Genomic DNA, 16,777 nt, shown 5'->3' with positions numbered 1-16,777 from the left:
TACGTTCTGAGTGAACAAACAAGGACCCACGCCTTGAAACGGGGGTATCGGAAAGAACCTTCCTCTCGTGTCAGCGGGAGGGAACGTGATGAGACATCCCCCCTGGCTCTGCCCTGGCTGCTGAGGAGGTGAGTGCTTTCGGCGTGCGGATAATGCCGCAGGAGCGTGAGCCGATGAGGCTGCAGGCACCAGTTGAAAACTCTGCGGCAAATCCCTGTGGTGGTGCTGTCCCCAAAAGGCAGCTCTGTCGGGTCCCTCGCGCAGCGCTCACCTCGCCCGGACCCAAACCAGCCTGTTTCCCCAGGTCCTGCGCGCTGTTAGCCGCAGCAAGTAGGGACCATTCTCGCAGAAAGGCTTGAGGATTCTTTCAGTCTCATTCCCTCGCTGCCTGCAGCACGAAGGGCTGCATTCTGGTGGCGCACTCAGCACAAGGGCTTGGCGCTGCCTCGCGAGACTGCCTCCCTGGCTGCTGAGGAGGAGGTGAAGGTGGGCAGTGGCAGTAGGTATCTCACAAGGTGTAAAACACACCACAGACCCATCAAAAGTGGCTAAGACGAGAGGCTAAACTCAGCACACGGAGGCCGAAATGATTTCTTGGGAGAGAGCTACGGCTGGGTTGGAGGCCTCTGTACCTGTCCGAGCACTGGCACGCGATCCTTGAACGAGCACGTGCAGTACTGCTGCAGGCTGGCGCCCCGGTGATGGGGGTTAAGGCAGAGCAGGGGGACGCTGGCAGCAAGAAGCTTGCTGCGTTACCCACTGGGCTGCTGCCTGAGACATCTCACTCCGGGAAAAGAGCCCCTAACAAAGAGAGGCCTTATCTGTCCAACATTTTTAATAATTCAATAATTCCGTATTTTTAATAACGTAAATGTCCTGAGGTCTTCAAACGTACAGTGGGAATCTCTACCACTTAAGGCCTTGAACTGCCTATACAGATAATTAACCATCTCATTATGGCTTTTTGTTATTCTCAACATTGACACGAGTTTTCCTGAAAGTCAGGGGAAGCAGCTTCGTTCAAGCTGGGCCCAGGTTGCAGCCCTTACGCCTCACTCCTACCTTAAAAGGGAAAACTCGCAGGGGCTTTTCCCCAGCAGAACTGGTACATCCCGGAGCCGTCTAGAACTCTGCGGGTTACAGAGACGTCCTGTCTGGGCTGCTGCTGGCCAGTGCTGCCTTGGAGGACGTGGCACCTGCAAGCACAGGCTGGGCAGGCTGTCTCAGCACCAGCCAGGGATGCGGGTTCCCATGAGTAACTGCACAGCTCTGCTGGAGGCTGTTAACACGGCAGGATTTTACGCTCGGGTGTGAATACGACCACGGAAAAACGTCTTTTACTGTCAACACAGCTGACTGACTTCAAGCAACCACGTGAGATTCAGGGTTTTTTCTTTCAACAAGAAGTGGCAAGAGAAGGAAGTCACAACACTGCGACTCTACTTCCCTAAGAGCACCGATTTATGAGCTACAACAGGGGACGGCAGGGTGGCGACTCCTTAGCACAACCACCCGCAGCAGGTCCGGAAGTCTGAACCATTATTTACTACTGCTGACCCGGCCTTGCTGCACAACGGATCCGCTACAGCGGCTGTGCCAGGTGCTCGAAGTCTGCGAGACGCTGACTAACAAAATGAGTGTATGAAGTGAAAATACGCTGCCACCCCTAAGAAAGCAGTAAGCAAGCCATCAAGAAAAATCCCCAGAACAGTTAATGTCTTTAATATAAAATCATCGTCTTCCCCCAGAGCAGCAGCACCGGGTCACAAGCGTGTTAAACTAAAGGAACCCTTACGATTGAGGACATCTTCATGTACCAAGTAAAATCTTCTGAGGAATTCCAAGTCTGTTTTCTGTGTGTTTCAGCTGATCCAAATACACTGGAAACAACCAACACCTTTTCTTTTGGTGCCACTCTACCACCATTTCTCAAAGAAAACAGAGTTCCTGGGAACACCAATGCTGGAAAGGAGTTTGGCTATAGATTCTATCATCGGGGGTGGACCGCAGATGTACCATAAAGTATCCTTGGATACGTGTGTTCCTAGATCCTTTTCAGATATTCTTCCCTCTGACAAAGAAAAAAGGCAGCTGTGAGAACAGAAACATTAATCATGAAGTAATTTACACAAAAATGACTGGTTAGAGGCATTTCAAGCACTCCTTTCTTAAAAATGCCAGGCCTGTTTAAGGGTAATAGGAATCAAGATTTGAGGCTTCCAGAAGCATTTGTTCTTCTGGGAATCAGTACTTCCAGTTGGAATGCATGGGGTATTAGTCACTGAAGAGGAACATGGCTTGCATACAACTAAAAATCCCACAGTCAGATGAAAAAAAAGAAAAAAAAGGTAAGCATCTCTTACACAAATACAACAGAAATGGAAACATGGTGAAGTATCTCTTCCGAGCAGTCAGCTCATCCGTCACCAATCAAAACCTAGTCAGGTATTTACTTTGCTTGGTAGTTTTTGGGATAAAGTTTGCAGTGGGAAATACCAGTATGGCGTTAGAATTCAGAGAGGAGGTTTACTAGAAATTAATATAAAAGCTGCAAAGGGAAGACGTTTCTCCCAAGCATACTATGTACAGTGAAGTTATTTCGGTTTAGCTCACAGCTCATTTTGAATCTTTAAACGTGAAATTATTAAATTACGCATGCAACTTCATCCTCCAAGATGTAATCCAACTTAGACTTTGGAAATCACCTCCGCGTGACCGTTCTATTTACCTGTAACGTGTGGCTGGAGTTCTTCACAGATCTGTGACCTCTGCTGGGTAAGGTGGAAGCGACACGTGATCTTCCCAGGAAAGGCACGCATCAGACCGAGAATGTTCGTCTGTAAGGTTCAACACACTGGCTCAGACCACAGGCCGGTAGATCAGAGCAGGCGTATGCGCGCAGCCCCAGAACACCAGCGATCATTACCGGGCCGTGCCGTTCGGCGCCGGGACCTCCACGGGCTTCCTTTCACAGCGCTGACCTGCGCGAGCACCCAGAATTTCCGTACCTGGAATGGGAGCCAGCTATGCTGCTAGCGCTTCTCCCCTTTTTGACAAGAGCTCGCAATGTGCAAGTTTTGGGCCCAAGAACCAGGTTTCTTCCTTACAGAAATTCTCATTATTCCCTCCTTGCACTTCCACATGCGATTCCCATTTTGAAAGCCCCCGCAGTTTGCATTTACCGTTTCCCAGTCTCGGCTGTTTCTCTGGTGAGATTACCAGACCCTTTACTCTTCCGTGTCCTCCACGTACAACCAGAGTAGAAACTCTGTAATTCTCAGTTAAGTCACAACTGTGATATCTACCACCAAAACCCAAGTGGCTTCAATTCAAGTCACAGTAAAAATAAAATAAGCTGTCAGATGCTGCAGTTAGTTCTGAAACCAAGATTTATTTACTGCCTAGATCCTGCACTACTTGGGATTTCCACTGCTGGAACAGACACTGGAAATTCTTAAAATAATCTGAAATAAAAATACTACTCTGTGAGCAGGTGAATTAGCTCATTGTTATGGGTTTACTTACTAAGCAGGTACCACACCGAGCAGTCTGCCACAGGGGGCTGAACAAAAAAGCGCCCTTGGATTCTCCTCTGTCTCTTGAGGACAGAGTATTAAAACCCCTCAGTCTACTGAAGACTAACCTGATCCCATAAAAAGCCCTGGAATGAGCAGCAGAGCTGGCACTGCTGCACACTGTTCCACCAGTACCTCTCCCATTGCTTCCACTGCTCTGGATGCAACTCCTGACTTCCGCCCCCGTAATACAGGAACACGTAGGGTTTGAGCACACTCCTGAAGGGAACCCTTCCCGGTGGGGCCGCAGTCCCAGGACCAGAAATGTGCCCGGGGCAGGGCTTCACCGGCCTCCGTAATATGGCAGTCGTGCACAGCGCCCACTCGTAACCCACCCCTGGCAGCGGCAGGCGTTACGCCGGCGACATCAAGCACCCCAGCGCTGTTCTGTGGCGCCCTTAGGGCAGGAGGCAGGCACTCCGGCTGACTGGAGGAGAAAGAACAGCTCAGCGGGTTCTCTGTGGCCTCGTCAGGCAGCGCAAACTGGAGCAGATAGCTGAGCCATGGACCTAAGGGAGAAGACCTGTGCCCACCGAACCAGCCAGTGAGGAAACGCGGTTCCCATTCGGGCCTCGTGGAATGACGAAGCACCGCTAACCGGCATCCTGCCATAGCAAAGGTAGCAGGTGATCCTGTCACCCTAACGCTACCGTTTCACATAACGGGATTTGCAACAGCAGCGCCTTTGCCTGTGCGGCCAGAGCACAGCCACAATGATTAGCAGTCCAATTACACTAGGCTGACTGAGACAAAGGGCAACACGATATGTGGCTGCTGCTTCAGGGAACAGGTCTTCCAAAACGCCAGCGACACCCAGGGAGTTAGTTCCCTGGGGAGATCTGCACAGATGTCTCTCACATCAGCATAAAGACTCCAGTGACCTCGTTTCCTCAACCCTCTGCACAGAAGTAAAGAATTCTCATATCCGTGTTCTGGATTTGAGGAAGAATGAAGGGAAAGCTCTATTTCAGCACTGCAACGTGGCATCATGCACTCTTCTGGCCCAGAAGCTCTAATGCCAAAGCACCCAATAGCGACCAATGCCTTATCACTGCAGTTCCCGTGTTGTTCCCGCGGATGCAATCGCTCTTGCCAGTCTTTACGCTCGATACGGTCTGTGCTGAGATGATGTGGTTACAGTAGGACAGCACACAGCACCATGTATGCTGCTGGTGTGTGTATGTACGTATATACGTTACGGTATACTGTGATACTCCTGTGCGGTTAAGTATAGGCATTCCGAGTTAACTGACTCATCAGTGAAGTCAACGAGACCAGGTATGTCCAATAACCTCCTTAATTCGTACTCTGGCATAATTAGCACAACACAGGTGCGATGTGAGAGAACGATACACACACTAATAGCTGAGGACTTTTTGTTTACCTTAAATAAGAGTTCGCCTGTATTTTTCACACTGTAGTACAGCTTCACTGTTCCCATTTCGTATCCATTTCCTTTACCCTCACGGTATCCATGAAGATCTGCTATATGCAGCAGTATAGAAAACAACGGGTTAATTCCAACACCCCCTGCTATCAGCACTAGTTTTACAGGGGAGTCACCAGGCTGAGGATCAAAGAAGAAATCACCTCCCACTCGCAGAGCCACTTCTGAGCCAAGAGCACACTAGGACGGAAAAGAAGACATTTAATTTCAAAACCAAAAGTTGAAATATTATTCTTCTTGCATCACAGTCACAAGACTTGAGGGCTGTGATTTTTTAATTTTCACTGACCAGTGAAGAAAAACTGAAGCACCTTAAAATAAAAGGCAGTTTCCAGCTATCTGAACTCTTTTGGCGTCTCTAGGGATCTAGTTCTACTTTCAGAAGTTTCAGTCTTCTAAAAAGGCAGGATGGTGACTCCCCTTCCCGCCCCCGGAGATTTCGGTTCATGCACGGGTTTTTCAACAGTACGTGGCTGCGAAACCCGAGGTTAACATGTGGGATGGCACTTCTGCCCAACCCCAGTCGTGTCAAAGGCGGCCTCGCTATGAGGACAGGGAAGGAAGCCCAAATGAGTTGCACAGACGCAGAAGGTTTTTCCACCCCCATCCCTAAAAAATATAAACCACCCAGAAGTGAAGCAGGTATCCATAAGAACCACTTCTGCATTTGGACCTTCAGTGCTGCAGAAGAAGAAAAGTCGGGGAAAAAAAACCCTTCTCCCCTCCTCTCCACTTGTACATTGACTTCCTACAGGAATTGGCCAAAGCATGTTCTTTCTGACACATGGAAAACTAAAGCTGCAACAAAAAAAACGTCGTGTCCTTGGCCGGCCTGCACCCTGGTACAAGGGTAAAACTGCCGCAGAGAAGGCAGGCGAGCGCTCCCCCATCCCTGTAAGCGAACCGAACGAATAGGAGCAGAGAACAACCCATTTCAGACCACATACAGGGTTTAAAAAATGAAATAAAGAGGAGAAGGAAGCAGAGGACGGTGGGAAAGAAAAAAAAGCAAACTACAAGCACTCCTGAAAAAATGAACAGTTAAAAATTTACAGAATAAAAACACTTCCTCCAAAAATCCCTTTTACCATCAGAAATCAGTAACTGCAAGGAAAGGCTTTCCATTAATGACACCTCCGTGTCAAGAAGCGTCGGTGTCGGCATGTAACAATGGCAGGAGTAGGAGGAAGGGGGCCCTTTGACGCAGGTACTGCACGAGCACAGAGGTTCCTACAGCAGAGAGCATGAGCATTAAAGGGTTTTGCCTTTCTTGATTATTGCATAAATTATCATCTCAGTTACAGTGTGAGACAATCAGCATTTATTATCTGAAAAGGGAGAGAAAAATTAGTTTCAATGCACACTGCCAGGCTTTCCCACCATGTTTTCCTTTGTTTCAGGATCCAGAAGCGTTCCGGATTCATGTGGCAGAGGGAGGACACAGAGTATGGTATCCCTTGTGGAATTAAGTGGGTTTAGGGAGAAAGAATCTCATTCTTGAGCTGTATCTGGTTAAGTAGGCAGATTAGACATCAAGATGGGACAGAGGAAGAATCCCTCTCGATCCACAGCCTCCCACATATTTCAGTGCGCTAGTCACGGCAGTGATAACAGCAAGTCAGTTTTAAAAATAACCCAGTAAATTCTGGAGTAAGACGGTGAGAAAGCGTCCTTTAGCTTCGTTTGTAAAGGCTGCACTGGAATGGCTTAGAGAAGCGAAGCAATCAAGGCAGGTACATTTCTCTAAGTAAAAGGCTGTACTTTCCCAAGCTGTAAAGTACACTGGGCTGAATTTTATGCTTTTATATATGGTAATATTAAAGAATAAAAATCAATAGCTCTGGAAAAAACAGTGAGGAAATGAGTACTAACTACTCCCATAACATCTTTTACCCTGAGTAATTAGGCCTTCGTGTTCTCCGACGAGCGATACCGAAACCTGGGCAATCCTCTTGGGTATCACGTGATCCACTGGCGCGGACACTACAAGTTCTACATCGCACCTCAGAAAGGGCGTTTCATTTATGTCCCAGTGCAGGCAGCTTGCCATGACACCAGTTAAACGCGGTGGACGGTCACGTGCTGACTACCAGGCGAGCATCGCTTGGGAGAGTCTCAACTCCAGTACGCACGCATCCATCTTCAGCGTAACTCCGCTGCCCGCTGAACGAAACCTGGGGTACTGGTAAGGCGAGCAGAACCTTGCAGCCACGCTGAACAAACCCAAATGCCAGGCAGAGAACAGCAAGTAGGAGAGAGTTTCACAGGGGCTTGTGAAAAAACCCAAAAGCTGATGGAACGGGCCATCTATTAACTGTGATCAGCAGCAGAAAGAATACTATAGAAATTCTTAAGTATTCTGTTGTTTTATCGTTTCAGAAAAACTGATCTCTATGTCTGCCTTTTCTCCTCCTTAGTAATCTCCTTATCTGACAACTCTCTCTCAGTTTCTACCTGCTGAAACAGCCGGAGTGAGGGCAAGTTACGAGGTGCGACGCGGTCACGTGTGACACAGCCTGTTCTCCGGGCGGGACACAAGTTACAACAGAGGGGTTTAAACACTTTTCAGTTCAGAAACCCCCAAGGGGCGGGAACCCTTATGCACACTAACTACAGCATCACTCTAAATCCACCCAGCACCAGCGGATCAAAAGATCACAGTAACCATTTTACCACCAACATCCAATTTCACTCCCTTACCGAACAAAAGGTTTAAGTTTTATGTTGTATTAAAAATGGTGGAACAAGTCAACAGGATTTTTGCAGTCAGTAGCAAAAAGTGATCTGAAATCCCACACCCCACCCACTTCAACCCCACCCCACCCCCCAAAACAAGCACCAAATCTCAGAGTTATTCTCATTCACCTCAGTGTGAATCCAGTGCGCAGGAGGATGAGCAGCGCGTTTTACTGCCAGCTCTAATATTCCTTCTCGTTTCAACAGGCCAGGGCTTGAACATATTGAGAATCCCCCAACTACAGAGACTCCAGGAATAAAGAAATCAACCCTAAAAATAGACCAGAAACAACAGTTCAAACAAAAAAGCCAACAACCCCAAACATGGAAAACAACCACCGAACCAAAATGGCTGCCTTTGTTTTAACTGCCCTTCCTTTCCAAAGGCATCTTCAGCTCCGTAACACAACTTTCCCAAAAAAGGGCTTAATCTTGAGTCACACCATTTCCTTGGAATTATTTTCATCTAGAAACATGTCATCCCTTTGTTAAACCAGCAGGTTTTTAAACCGTTCTGCTTTTAGCATTAGATGACACATCTTACAACAGACTAGAATTCTAAGTGTTTAAATAAATTATTTGCATATTAAAACAAAAACACAATATGGTCTGATAGAGTGACTTAAATCCCACTCTCTTCAGTACCTTTGACAGGCTTTTCAATTTTTGAATATAAGAAGATTGAGAAATTAATTTTAGGGAACTGACTTTCAATTAAGCACTTTCTTTTCTAGGGAAGATGAAATACCTGAAGTAAAACGGCAGTCTGTACAAAATTTCTTACCTGCAAAACCAGCTACCTGAAGCAGAATTGCTTTACCTACCGAACCGCATGGCCCTCTGGTGGCAGGTATCTTTTTCTAGCTGGTAGAAAATTGAGCTGGAATGAACTACTACTGCTCTCTTTCTTGTTGAAGTTCAGGTAAACCACGCAGAGGTTTCTGCGGATTCGAAGGTAAGGCAGGGCTAAGGCTGTGCGACGCCAGCAGAGAACGCCAGGCAAGCCATTACTACCGGAGCTGTAATTCGTTTTCAGGAAAGCAAGGCTTCGGTATTCCACGTGGTACCAGAAAAGTTGGTTCATGAGCTAACATTTAAACTCCCATGTTGCACGAATCTTTAAATACTTTGCTTTTCTACAGCACGTAACAAAATCCCTGCACGTTTAAAACTGATTGTGCTGCTCCACTGAGGGAAAAAAACACATTGGTGAGCCATGCCAAGTACTGGAGAGGCGTTATTCAATTCGAGCCGGAGTTAGGCTGGCTCAGTATTAGTTAAATGAGACTGCAGCGAGGAATACCGACTGCCTCCCGCTGCACAGACACTCTCTTTAAACAGCGAGGCTGTATTCTTCACGGAGATCCCAAATACTCCAGGGAGGAGAGAAGCACTTTGAGTAGTTCACTACTCTGCAAAGAACTTCGCTCCCCACAGAGCTTCACCCTCTGACGGAAAACACCCTCTCCTTCTCTCAAAGGACGCGCACAAAGCGTGACATACACAATACTACAGCGATGGAATTTTAAACTTTTTGCTAATCAACCTGATGGTGTGTAAGGGTACCTGACTGCAAATGAAAGGTCAACAACCATTGAGCAGGTTCATTTCACTGTCTGCAGCTTCTGCAGCCCCACTGACCGTGGGGCTCAGCCCTCCTGGCAGTAAGGATCTAAGACTAGAACGGACTCGTGGCAGACACCTCAGGGTGCTGCTAAAGCTCTTTAGCACCCTCTGGTGGAAAACAATCCTACTACTTACACTAACAAAACCACAAACGAAAACAAAACCAAAAACAAAAGAAAAAAGAACTTATCCTGTAAAGCAACAATTTACATTCAAGTCAAAATGTTCTGCTTGACATATAAGGGAAACATTCTTCCAGCCTGGTGGGAATACAGACATATAAACCCAAACGTCGCCGGAAAAGCTAAATCAAATGTGGTTCTCAACCATTCTACAGTGCTAATGTAGGCACACGTTTCTTTCTCTATTAGGATTTCTTTCTCGGTTACACGACTGTGAAAGACTCCAGTGCCGAGTGCACTGTATTATGGCGAACCAGCTCGTATCTCTGACGGTTTGTCCCATCTGAGCTGTGTGTAGGAAGGATAAGAGGACTCCTTGAAATGCTACCTGTGTGACAGCTTGAGTGGAACGAGTAGTCAGAGGGGAAAAAAGAAAACCACCTGCATACAAACCCGCGACAAGGAAAGGGGCAAAAAGATGTAAAGCAGACATGGTACAGTGCTTTGTCACTGCCCGCCTTTTAAAGGCTACCTAAGCCAAATCTTTAAGAGAACAACCGTTAGCCGTTGCTGGAGGAAGAGACCAGAAAGATTAAAACCATAAAGCTACTTCTTCAAAGTGTTTATAACATGCATATACACATGTTTTAGTATATCAAAACGCAGAACAGCAACACATCCTTTCATTCGTACTTGGAAGGCAGATAAAGACCAGTGTCTGCCAGCATGCCTGCACATCAAACTCGCGTTTGCTTCTGAAAAAGTTGACAATTAGAACGCTTTCAAAACCATATATACACTTCAGTGACAATCTTTGGCTGCAACATCTTCCTAGAGCAAATTCTAACAAGTTAGCCTTTTCTACGAAGGAAATTGTGGCCTGGTGTTTTGTACTGCTCATCAAAAAAAACGCAACAGCAGTTTACAGCTACGAGTATAGAAAAGTTGCTCTGCCCCTTACAATAGCATTAGAACACTTTCAAGGAAGAAGAAAATGAAAAAAAATAATTATAATTAAAGCTTTCAGTTTTCAGCGTGATAATTTCCAAAACATTTTTGGAGGGTAAATGCACTTTCCAAGTACTGGCAAGCAAGAATTTAACATGAGTCACTGCACATGTGCAAAAACTGCAGCAAATTACTCCACAAACAAATTATTGCAATCAGCATCTTGTGTTCTGGTTCTAAATTTAAAAGCCAGCATATTAACACTACACGAGTACCATATGCTGTTAATACCCTAGCAGCTATGCTTTGATTCCAGCAAAACCACTTTCAGATGGCCTAAGCCAATAAAAAAGTTGAAGAACAGTTCAATGACCAATGCCAAAAGCAACTACTCATAGTTCTGAATCAATTTTTGAGAGAGGGGAAAAAAAAAAAGTGATTGGGATTATTTTTAACAAGGAAGGAAGACAATCATGAAAATCCACTATTTCCCTGGGGGGGAAAAAAAAAGCAGGCTGTAAAGTTGCTTAGACAGCTAATTATTTTGAAGGCTTAACAACTCGAGTTTTCTTTATTTTCAAGTTTACCTACCTATGTTTATGTATTAATCTCACCTAACGGGCTCAACTTTCAAAGTGGAAACTTCTAGGGGAAGAAATAAAGTAAACGGGCAATTCTGATTTAATTATGAACCAAAGTTAAGTAACTTGCAAATGCGCAGCAGTCTCGGCTCCACTGTACGAGTAACCAGTAGATGCAAACAGCAAGGACAGCCTGCAGAACAACCTGCAGCGTACTCTCAAAGACACAGTGTAATATACAGAAACCAGAGGCAAACAGCCAAACAATCAAACTGAGCATTTGAAAAATATCCATTGTTTCCCTTTTCAAATTAATATTAGCATATTCAATATTGGCTATTTCAGATTTATGCCAAATGCCAGCTATTTCACAGAGCACTCAACAATAAAACATCGGTTTATATACATTAATGATTTTTTTCCCAGGCTCAAGTGTCAGAGGCCTTTTAACATTTTGTCAGAGCCAACTACTGCTAGTAATTTTCCCCTCAAATATCGAAGACCTTACCACTGTCCTGCTTTGAAAGTAAAGTCTTTATTTGTGATAGCCAGACGAAGCCTTCTGACCGTCTCCGATTCATGGGCGATTCCACACACTTTGGCTTGTGAAATTACCTAACAAAAGGAACATAAGCCATGGCGTTAACGCAGACATCATCCACAGTGGCAGAACTCCAGAGCTGGTGTACGAGGTAACGTGTGAAGCCAGAGGTACCCGGGGCATTTCGTTCCCTAAAGCACAGTATCTTTTCCCACTGGGGTAGAGAAACAAGGATGGATTCACCTACAGAGCCACGGAACGGAGACAATGCCTTTCTACCTACGGTTCACTGTGCCTGTCTCTTTCCAGCAACACAGTACAAAGATCTCCCATATCAAGACTGACAAAGGAAACACCAAAGATTAGCTCCTACTGAAGTCCCAGGGAGAATTCTGGATCTGGGTCTCGTTTTATTTAAGCAATTAAATGCGTTGCTGAAAGATGACGCATTAATGAAAGAAAACCCACGAGCCGTGGGTTACTGGTTTTAGACACACACCCACTGGACTACGTGTCATCTGTGGACGCAGGGAAACTGCAGCACAAGGCTTGTTTTAACAGGAAGAGGTTTTGTTTGGCAGCCAGCTGGGATGGGACGGGATGCAAGAGCCATGGTTGATACCGCTTTTAAAGAGATTAAAAAAAAAGAAAGAAAAATAATGCTTCTCTCAACAAAAAGCAGATTTTGCAACAGGACCACTGGGGAGGAGCTCCCCACTTAAACTATTTGATGCCCATGGTACGACATGGATTGTCATCTCCTGCCCTTCCTCTTCAGGTATTTTTGAGTTGTAATTATGAACCTTTTTTCCTCTGTAACAAAACTAATGCCCTAAAGATTTTCTACATGGGCCAGTATACAGATTTTACTCTGTTAAAAAATGCTGATGTCATTTACCACGCTAGGAAATACTAGTAATACCGCCACAACTCTACCATTTCTCATTTGTCTAACATCAAACAGATCAAAGAAAAATTTAAACTTTCAGCAACTCTGCCCTAATGTAAAACACATGGCAGGAAATTAATTTATTCATAAAGCAACATCTGAACACGTCCACTGTCCCATTAAACAGCAGGACATTTGCCAATTTAAATAAAGTAGCGTACATGTCTTTTCCACTTTAGCAGAGAGTGTTAAGTGGGGAATGCAATCACTCCAAATTAGTAAGAGAAATGTCAGACACATGACTTAAACGGCTGTTCTGACGGAGAAACCTCAAGAGCAGGAAATGGACATTAAGTTTGGATCTTCTTCATCCCCTCTTTACTCCTCAGGACGTTCCCTGTTTGTTCTTTGGCTGATACATCTGAAAGAGCACTGGAAATTTAATTCTTAACCAGTATAAAGGTATTACAAAAACTGAGTCAGGGTGATAAAAGACACTCCTACCAGTATTGTGGACCACCGCAAGAGTATCTGACTGACCTAGAGCAAGACGGCAGCGAGAGGGAGGAGGACACAGGGCTCCAGACTTCGCTGTTGTATTTCAAGAAAGCGTTAGGCACTTTCTCTTGCCCCGGTCTTTCCTGTAACCACTCTTCAACAGGCAACATCATGTAGCATGCACGCTAACACAACACAGACCTAGGATTCCTTCATCTTTCCACAGGACTGAAATGGCCAAACAAGGCAATACAGACTGAGGGAAGCCAACTGCTGATTATACAGAATTTAAAACCAAGCAGAGAAGTTAAAATAAATTGATTCTGAAGTGGTCAAAATGCAGTAACAAATAATAAATCAAGCATTAAAAGAAGAAACAACAAAATCCTCTGATATGCAGAGAATCTGCAGTAGCACAACTAAGCCCTGCTCTTTCACCTATCCTATACAACATCTTGCTCTTCCTCAGACCTTACACAGTTCCCTGTACCACTCCAGAGCTTCCAACAGCTCATAAGGATCCACGTTCTGCCTATTTTCCAGCTACCCAACACTTACATTGAGCAGGAAAAGCAAGCAGGCCAAGCAACCAGAAATATCCAAGATTAAAAAAACCAGGGTTGCAAAACTCAAAACTGCAATGCTTTTTGTCACGTCAGAAGCAAAAAAGAATGTGCATCTGCCTGTACCTGTCTCTACCCTCCTTCTGTCCATGTACTGAGTTAACTGGGCCTAAGTCGGACCCACCTGGGAAGCTGTATGTCCACGGGCAGTGCTAACCCATAGCCAGGGAAGCGCTGGCGTTAGGTGTGAGCAGCCGAGGTACAGCTCGACTGGCAGCTCCGACACCGGGCAGAACAAGGCTGCGTTTCCCTCATCCATCCACAGTCTGTGTCGCAGGTGCTTCACCTCCAGATCTGGGGGTAACCTATACATCCCCTCCACCCACCTTCCTTCCGAGAAGAATTCACTTCACCTGTGACTGACTCTCAACTCTACTCATAGTTAGGAAAGAATGCAGCAGCGGAGGTCTTAGTTATGTACCCGTGTGCACAAACTGCACAGCGTTTGAGAACATACTTCGTCCTGCTGGGTGACATATGCAGGACTATCCTGTCAGGAACAGCTACTCAGACTAAGAGAAGTTGACTAAATGATGGAGAAAAGTTGTTCAATCTTTCCCAGCTCCTGGGAATTAGACAGGACTTTTCAGTCCAAAAAAGTGACCTTCTTCTCATGAAAAGTCTAAGAAAAATGCAGAATTGTTCCCCTGGTGAAACATTTTTGAGAACTGAAGTCATATTCTCCCAGCATTAAAAAATTTCAAAACATCTACTTCAGCTAATTACAGAAAGGAAATACCCACACGAAACACAAGAGTATGTTCACCTCAAAAGGAATGCTTACTGCACAAAACTGAGATCCAGAATAACCATTTCTGGATTTCGATGGAGAACAATGCTCTGTCTTCCTCGTACTTGTGAAATAGGTACAAACTTAGATCCCTTTTACAACTGTCCATCACCTTTCTGAAGTGTCTACACTTTTTATCTTACCTCCTATGTTATACAAGGACATTTTCCACACTTACTGAAATCTTTCTACCAGAATTGTAGAAATCCATACAAATCTGAGAAGCTGGTGTAGATGATGGGTACTGGTGTGCTTTCATTAGTTACCATAATCCGTCCTTGACCAGCATTCTATTAAATTTCTTGTGCTACGTAAGCAGCATCCCGTCACTGACAATTTTCCTAACTTGTTACATTTCATTCACTGACCACAAAACGCACTTGTTTTACAACAATATCAAATACAAAGAATGAGGAGAAAAGGAAGTAAAACAGACTCCAGTAGAAGACAAAATTAGGCCTATGAATCAAATAAAATTATCCAATTACTTACACCCTAAAGAACAGAATACTTACTTCCTGGCGAAAATTATTTGCTGTCCTCTCTAGATGATCCATTTTCCTTTTTGATTTTATTGTGCTGCAACAAAAAGCAAAGATAACTGGCATTTTGACAGCTGTGCTACTGTCCTTTACTGACATGAACTTCTAGTACCACAATTTACCAGTGTAATGCAGACCTCAGATGACATTAAGTCTAAATGAGAATTAAATATAAATATCTAATTGGGAGTTAAGTATAATCTGTCAGCTTCAGTTTGGCAGTGTTACCATGACGTTCCCTTTAAAAAGAAAAAGAAGTTTTAGTATGTGGATAACCTACCCGTTCACTGTGCAGTAACAAAAAGCAGAGTGCCTCAACAGCACCAGTGCAGAATGAGTGCGAAAAATTCTGCTAGCACCTCCCAGTAACTGAGGAACAGGAAAACCCACATAAACAGCAGCATGAGCCATGACGACTGGGCCGTCTTCAGAATCACCAGCTCCTGAAAAACCCACATTAATATGCGTTAAATAAAATACCCACTGTTTGACATGGCTTGTTTTTACCCTTTATTTCCACTACATTAGAAAGGCCAAAGCTCAGCCGGAGCCGCAACTAGCGACAGACATACAGGGTATCAATAAGGAATCTTCAAAGCACAGAAGCGCCATAAAGAAGTGAAAATGCACATCCACCTGCTGAAGGGCAGAACAACCTTGTCACAGACGATATGGAAAAGGTTGAAGGACTCAACGCTCTTTTTTGCCTCCGTCTTCACAGGCAAAGCCTGCACCCAGACCTCTGCTTGTACCAGTAGCGATCAGGAAGGAGAGGGATAAGTAGGAGTGAGGCCAGCAACTGCTTAAAGCAGCTGGATGTAGTCGAAGGCACAGAGCCAGATGGGACACGCTCAAGGTTGCTAACAGACACAGCTGACAGGCTCGTGAGGCAACTGTCTATCCCCTGTGAAGAACCGCAATCAGAAAGTCCCCAGCCAACCACTCAGTAACTTGAGGAGACAGAATGTACCCTACTAAATTAGAGGGACGGCTGGCATGCTGAATGATAGGGTCTCACTTCAAATGAACCCTAAGAAAGGGAGAAGGAAGGACTGGGAAACGGGAACCTCGTGAACGTAAAGCAAGTACAAAGGTCTGCACCTGGGGCTGGCCTAGCCCGCTGCTGGCGACAGTCCTGCTCCCAGCAGGAGCTTTGACTAGATGCCCCTCACAAGTCCCTCCCAGACAGCATATCTGTGATTCTCAATGCTTCAAGAGTCATTTTGATTGAAAGATCAGACAAACACTGCATTCCCTTTCGATTGGTTGGAAAATTTTATAAATATTAAATAAAACTGTTTGTTTACAGGTCAGTTTAAAAACATATACATCCCTCGTCCTTCCCTATATCCTCCCTAATTCTTACATCTCTGAACAGTTAAGCAGACACTTACACACATGTGCTGGCTTTAGCTGGGACAGAGTTCATTCTCCTCACAGCAGCTAGCACGAGGCTGCGTTTTGGTTGTGCTGAGAAGAGTATTGACAACATGCTGATGTTGTCGCCGAGCAATGTTGATAGCAAGTCAAGGACCATTTCAGTTTCTGATACTGCCCCTGTGTTCCCAGCTGCTTCTCTACAAGAAGCTGGGAGGTGACACAGCCAGGACAGCTGACCCAAACTGACCAAAGGGATGTTTCATACCATAAAACATCATGCTCAGTATATACGTTGGGGGAGTGGCTCTCTTTCTCTCACTACTCGAGGAAGGGCTGGGCATTGGTCAGCAGGTGTGAGTGGTTGTATAATTTGTTTTCTTTTCCATTATTTTCACTACACATTAGTAATAGTAGTGGTCATATTATTTCCCTATTATTAGTAGTAATATCAATATTAGTAGTATTATTGGTATTGTTAC

At 45.1% G+C, this 16,777-nt stretch overlaps 1 protein-coding gene across 2 annotated transcripts; it reads right to left on the bottom strand.

Moving 5' to 3' along the window:
• Nucleotides 1-1,854: 1,854 nt before the first annotated feature.
• Nucleotides 1,855-15,356, bottom strand: OXNAD1 (oxidoreductase NAD-binding domain containing 1). Of its 2 annotated transcripts, XM_010150055.1 has the most exons (8): nt 15,199-15,355; nt 14,892-14,955; nt 11,544-11,650; nt 7,888-8,029; nt 5,166-5,202; nt 4,960-5,060; nt 2,729-2,837; nt 1,917-2,071 (listed from the first exon to the last, which is right to left on the bottom strand). In XM_010150055.1, exons 1-8 carry the CDS (start codon nt 15,327-15,329, stop codon nt 1,917-1,919), a joined length of 846 nt encoding a protein of 281 aa, XP_010148357.1. In that variant the 5' UTR covers nt 15,330-15,355. The 2 variants fall into 2 exon arrangements, with proteins under 2 accessions (XP_010148356.1, XP_010148357.1); XM_010150054.1 differs by having other exon boundaries at nt 1,855-2,071; nt 4,960-5,202; nt 15,199-15,356.
• Nucleotides 15,357-16,777: the final 1,421 nt, after the last annotated feature.

The sequence above is a fragment of the Eurypyga helias genome, unplaced genomic scaffold (assembly GCF_000690775.1).
Source record: "Eurypyga helias isolate BGI_N326 unplaced genomic scaffold, ASM69077v1 scaffold2514, whole genome shotgun sequence".
Lineage (NCBI taxonomy): Eukaryota > Metazoa > Chordata > Aves > Eurypygiformes > Eurypygidae > Eurypyga > Eurypyga helias.
The sequence above is the reverse complement of the archived record's forward strand: the minus strand, read 5'-3'. Positions and strand labels throughout refer to the sequence as shown.

Excerpts from the sequence above, each read along its gene's own strand:
- OXNAD1 (XM_010150054.1), bottom strand. The coding sequence starts at position 15,329 with ATGGCTCATGCTGCTGTTTATGTGGGTTTTCCTGTTCCTCAGTTACTG. Across the intron at positions 11,651-14,891 it reads CAAATAATTTTCGCCAGGAA|GTAATTTCACAAGCCAAAGT; the intron begins GTAAGTATTCTG and ends TCCTTTTGTTAG. Across the intron at positions 8,030-11,543 it reads ACTTTCAAAGCAGGACAGTG|GGTTGATTTCTTTATTCCTG; the intron begins GTAAGGTCTTCG and ends GTCTATTTTTAG.